Source organism: Macadamia integrifolia, chromosome 9, assembly GCF_013358625.1.
Source record: "Macadamia integrifolia cultivar HAES 741 chromosome 9, SCU_Mint_v3, whole genome shotgun sequence".
In the NCBI taxonomy this organism is placed as follows: domain Eukaryota; kingdom Viridiplantae; phylum Streptophyta; class Magnoliopsida; order Proteales; family Proteaceae; genus Macadamia; species Macadamia integrifolia.
The window spans coordinates 19081072-19084778 of NC_056565.1; the positions used below are offsets into that span (position 1 = coordinate 19081072).

The window sequence follows — 3707 nt, forward strand, 5'->3', positions numbered from 1 at the left end:
CCCCTTTTTTTTTTTTTCTTTTAAATTTCTGTGAGAGTGCTTGGATTAGATTCTTTTAATTGCTGATTGTGGGAGGTGTATTTTTTGTTTTCCTCTTCCTCCTTACATCTTGACCTGAACCAATTCAAATGTTTTCATGTTATAACCATGGCATGTGAGGACTTGTGTTTTGAAAATGAGGACCTAAGTGAAACATTTCAGTACCACTGGTTGTGATAGATGGCTTTTGAGCTTTCTACTGTTTTCCTAGTGATACAGTCTTATTGGTAGGTGCACCCCATGCAGATCCAAGGCCAATCTCAGCAAACTTATGTCACAAAACATGCCCATTGAGATCTATCCAGAATCTGGAAAGAAGCCTGTACCCATAGTCCCTGCTCTGTTATGACCCATTTCTTGTATGTAATAGTATTTATATATGAACAAAAAGGACTAAAAAGCACCGTGAGGCTGATGTTCTAATATGAAATTGTTGAAATGGTTTTTTTTTTTTTTCTTGATTCCATTTTAGATTAAAGTAGGATTGAATGTTCATGTTGGATTTATGTAGCTGACCCCATTTAGTTGATATAAGGTTATGGTTGTTGTTTATTGTTGAGTGTTCACTTAAAGCGATTTCTCATATATTTGCATTATAGGTTGTAACCATTACAATGTGATTTGATACTGTATTGAAACAATCATTGGCTGAAAGTGTGCACTTAGGTCTCGTGGTTACTTGTAAATTTCAAATTCTACTTGATGCGTAATTAGTTCAAATTGATAGAACACTTGGAACATGAGCGTGTCTCAAGCATGTTCCAAAGGATGGTGGTGTGAATCCACCAAGACCCTTTTTATTCGACTGTTCATAGCATGTCAGTCAAGGCAATCAACCACACAAAACATTTTAGTTATGAATAGATTGTGGTTCCTACATCAGGAAAAAATTACATGGTTTAAGTTTAGGAGGAATGGGCTACCATTTGCCATTTTGACTGAACTGGCATATCCATAATTATTGGTTTCAGTGGTAAGAAGTGGTTTGTACAATGTCTGCCAAACGTTGTTTCTGCTCATTGGAAAGAGAACTGTTTTACATTTATGTATTTACTTTTAATGCAATGGTATGTTAAAAAATACACTTTCATTAACAAAGTACTTCCTTATTTAAGCTAAATTTAACCATTATGGCATGTCTGTAATTATTGATTTTATTGTTCAGAAGTTAATTTATATAAAGTGTCTACCAAACGTTGTTTCTGTTCTTTTCCTATTCTAAGGACATTTCTGGAACAGTTTTACCAAACGCTGTTTCTATCCATCATAGTGTTCTCACAGTATGGAATCGAAAATGAACACTTCTGTAAAAGAACACTCTTCTGGAATAGAAGTGTTATCAAATGGCCCCTTAAAGTTTTGTTTTCCTACTCCATCCTTATCCTAGAGATACAATGTTTGTTTTGATTTTTAATTATTTTTCCTAGTTGGAATATGATAGTTTAGCTGTCAGGTCTGAGATGAATTGATTGATACTGTATTTGATTTGAAATCAATTATAATTGGGTTACTGCTCTGTACTGTTGAAAACCTAGGCTGTAATCTCAATTAGTTTTTGAAAGATTATTTATTTGATAATAAGTACTTCTTCCTGTTCTTTACTTCCTTTCTGCTGCAGTATCATAAGAATAATATTTATCCTTGTTTCTCTTTGAAAGTTGTTTGCTGGATTTTCTGCATAAGGTGACAATTGAATCATTCTTGAACTGTCATTGTTTTCCTCACTTCAGTTACTTCAGCTTTGAAGGCATGACTTGTCATTATGCCACGAAAACTACTGCTGGAATATAAGGCCCATTGCTACTTTTACCCTGCATCATTTTGGTATATATACATTGGCAAGAAAGTTTCTGCCTAAGTTGATGTATTTCCTTAGTTTAATGGGTCTGTGTAACGAAAGAAACCTAATAAGTTTTTTATAGATCAAGCATATTCACATGATCACAACATAATTACTATGGAGTGTTGGTTTTTTATATTTTTTCTGGTTGCACCATCATTATGGCTAATCTTGCTGACATGCATGATGGTGTACTTTGTATGGAATTTTGTGTAATGGAAAGATTGTAACGGTATTTGTGTAATGGAATGTTAAAGATAGTTTCCCTAATTATTCAAGTTATATTTAATGGCAATGACATTTGTGTTATGGCATTTTCATACTTATTCCAGTTAAATGGAATGATAATGGCACATTATAATTGTTGGTTATAGTGGAAAATGTGATAATAAGAAATTTTTATAACTATTTGGAAAAAAATTTCCCGATCATGCTCTAGAAAAGTGATCCTGAGGTGGGAGTGTTTTTCTTTGATCTCGCTCTACAAAAGCGATCATGCATGCTACTGATTGTTTATGGATTTTAGGGTATCTATAATCCATATGTCTGTCACTTGAATAAATGGCCGTTGACCTCTGGGAAAAGCAATGGCATTTTAGACTTCTAAGCCTGTCTTTGCCACGAAGGTAACCTCTACAAGTTTTTAGTGAATGTTAAGGGAATAATTGGACAGATTATGTGATGATTCTCAAGAATGATTTTCTATTCCTATTTTGGGTAACTTAGACCTACAAAGACAGTGGAGGTTTCTTCATGTTCATTAATTATGTTATGTGTGCGCGGACATTATCATAGGATATTGAGGGGTTTTCCCCCCAATTTGGTGATTGGTTTGAATTATTTGATCTATTGCTCCACTCTACTCATCCTAACATTCATAGGCTTGTAAGCTAAATGTATACTAAGAGCCCATTTGGTAACGATTTGGAGATGATCTTTTCTATTCTAGATTCCATTTTAGGACAAAATGGAAAAAAAAAAAAACGTTTGGTAACGCCGCTCTCGTTTCTGTGCCCAGGAAATGAACCAGTTCAAAAAGTCATCATCCCAAGAGTGGGGATTTAAGTGTTACTTCAATTTTAAGATGATCTTTAGGGAAATAAAAAATGAAATTGTTCCCAATAAAACCCTCTTTTCATAAAACCTCCCATCTTTCTCACGCAGCTCTCACCGCTCACTACTTGAACTAACTGGTATGTTGATAAATTGTTCCAAAGCTTCAAGAACTGCTGCTCCTTTGAAGAATCCTAACATTTTTACTGTTTTGTTTTAGGTGGACTCGACAGAGTACAGTGTATCCTATTTGAAAGAGCACACAGTGATCGGAAGAATAAAATAAGCCATGAATTTCCGATTTCAGAATCTTCTTGGTGCTCCTTATAGAGGTGGAAATGCTGTCATTTCCGGTAACAGTCTCCTCATCTCTCCCGTAGGAAACCGTGTCTCTGTCACCGACCTTATAAAATTGGAAACGGTAACTCTGCCATGTGAGAGCTCCTCCAACATCTCCCGAATCGCTGTCTCTCCTGATGGAAGCTTTCTCCTAACACTAGACGAAAACAATAGATGTCAGTTCGTCAATCTTCGTCGTCGAATAGTTCTTCATCGCATGTTGTTTAAGAAGCCTGTCTCAGCAATCAAATTCAGCCCTGATGGAGCCTTAATTGCTATCGGTGTTGGTAAATTGCTCCAGATATGGAGGTCTCCTGGTTTTCGGAAGGAATTCTTTCCGTTTCAGTTGATTCGAACTTTTGCTGATTGTGATGCTTCTGTCACTGCCTTGGATTGGAGCCCGGATTCTAACTATGTTCTTGCCGGTTCAAAGGAT

The 3707-nt window shown here is 35.7% G+C and overlaps 1 protein-coding gene across 1 annotated transcript in view; it reads left to right on the top strand.

Annotated features, from left to right (window-relative positions):
- The window catches only part of LOC122089591 (periodic tryptophan protein 2-like), a 44722-nt gene that overhangs the window by 33447 nt on the left and 7568 nt on the right, over nt 1-3707 (top strand). The window contains exon 2 of the mRNA XM_042659317.1: nt 3153-3707. Within this exon, the coding sequence (XP_042515251.1) occupies nt 3222-3707 (486 nt within the window). The 5' untranslated portion in view covers nt 3153-3221. The remainder of the gene's footprint in view (nt 1-3152) is intronic.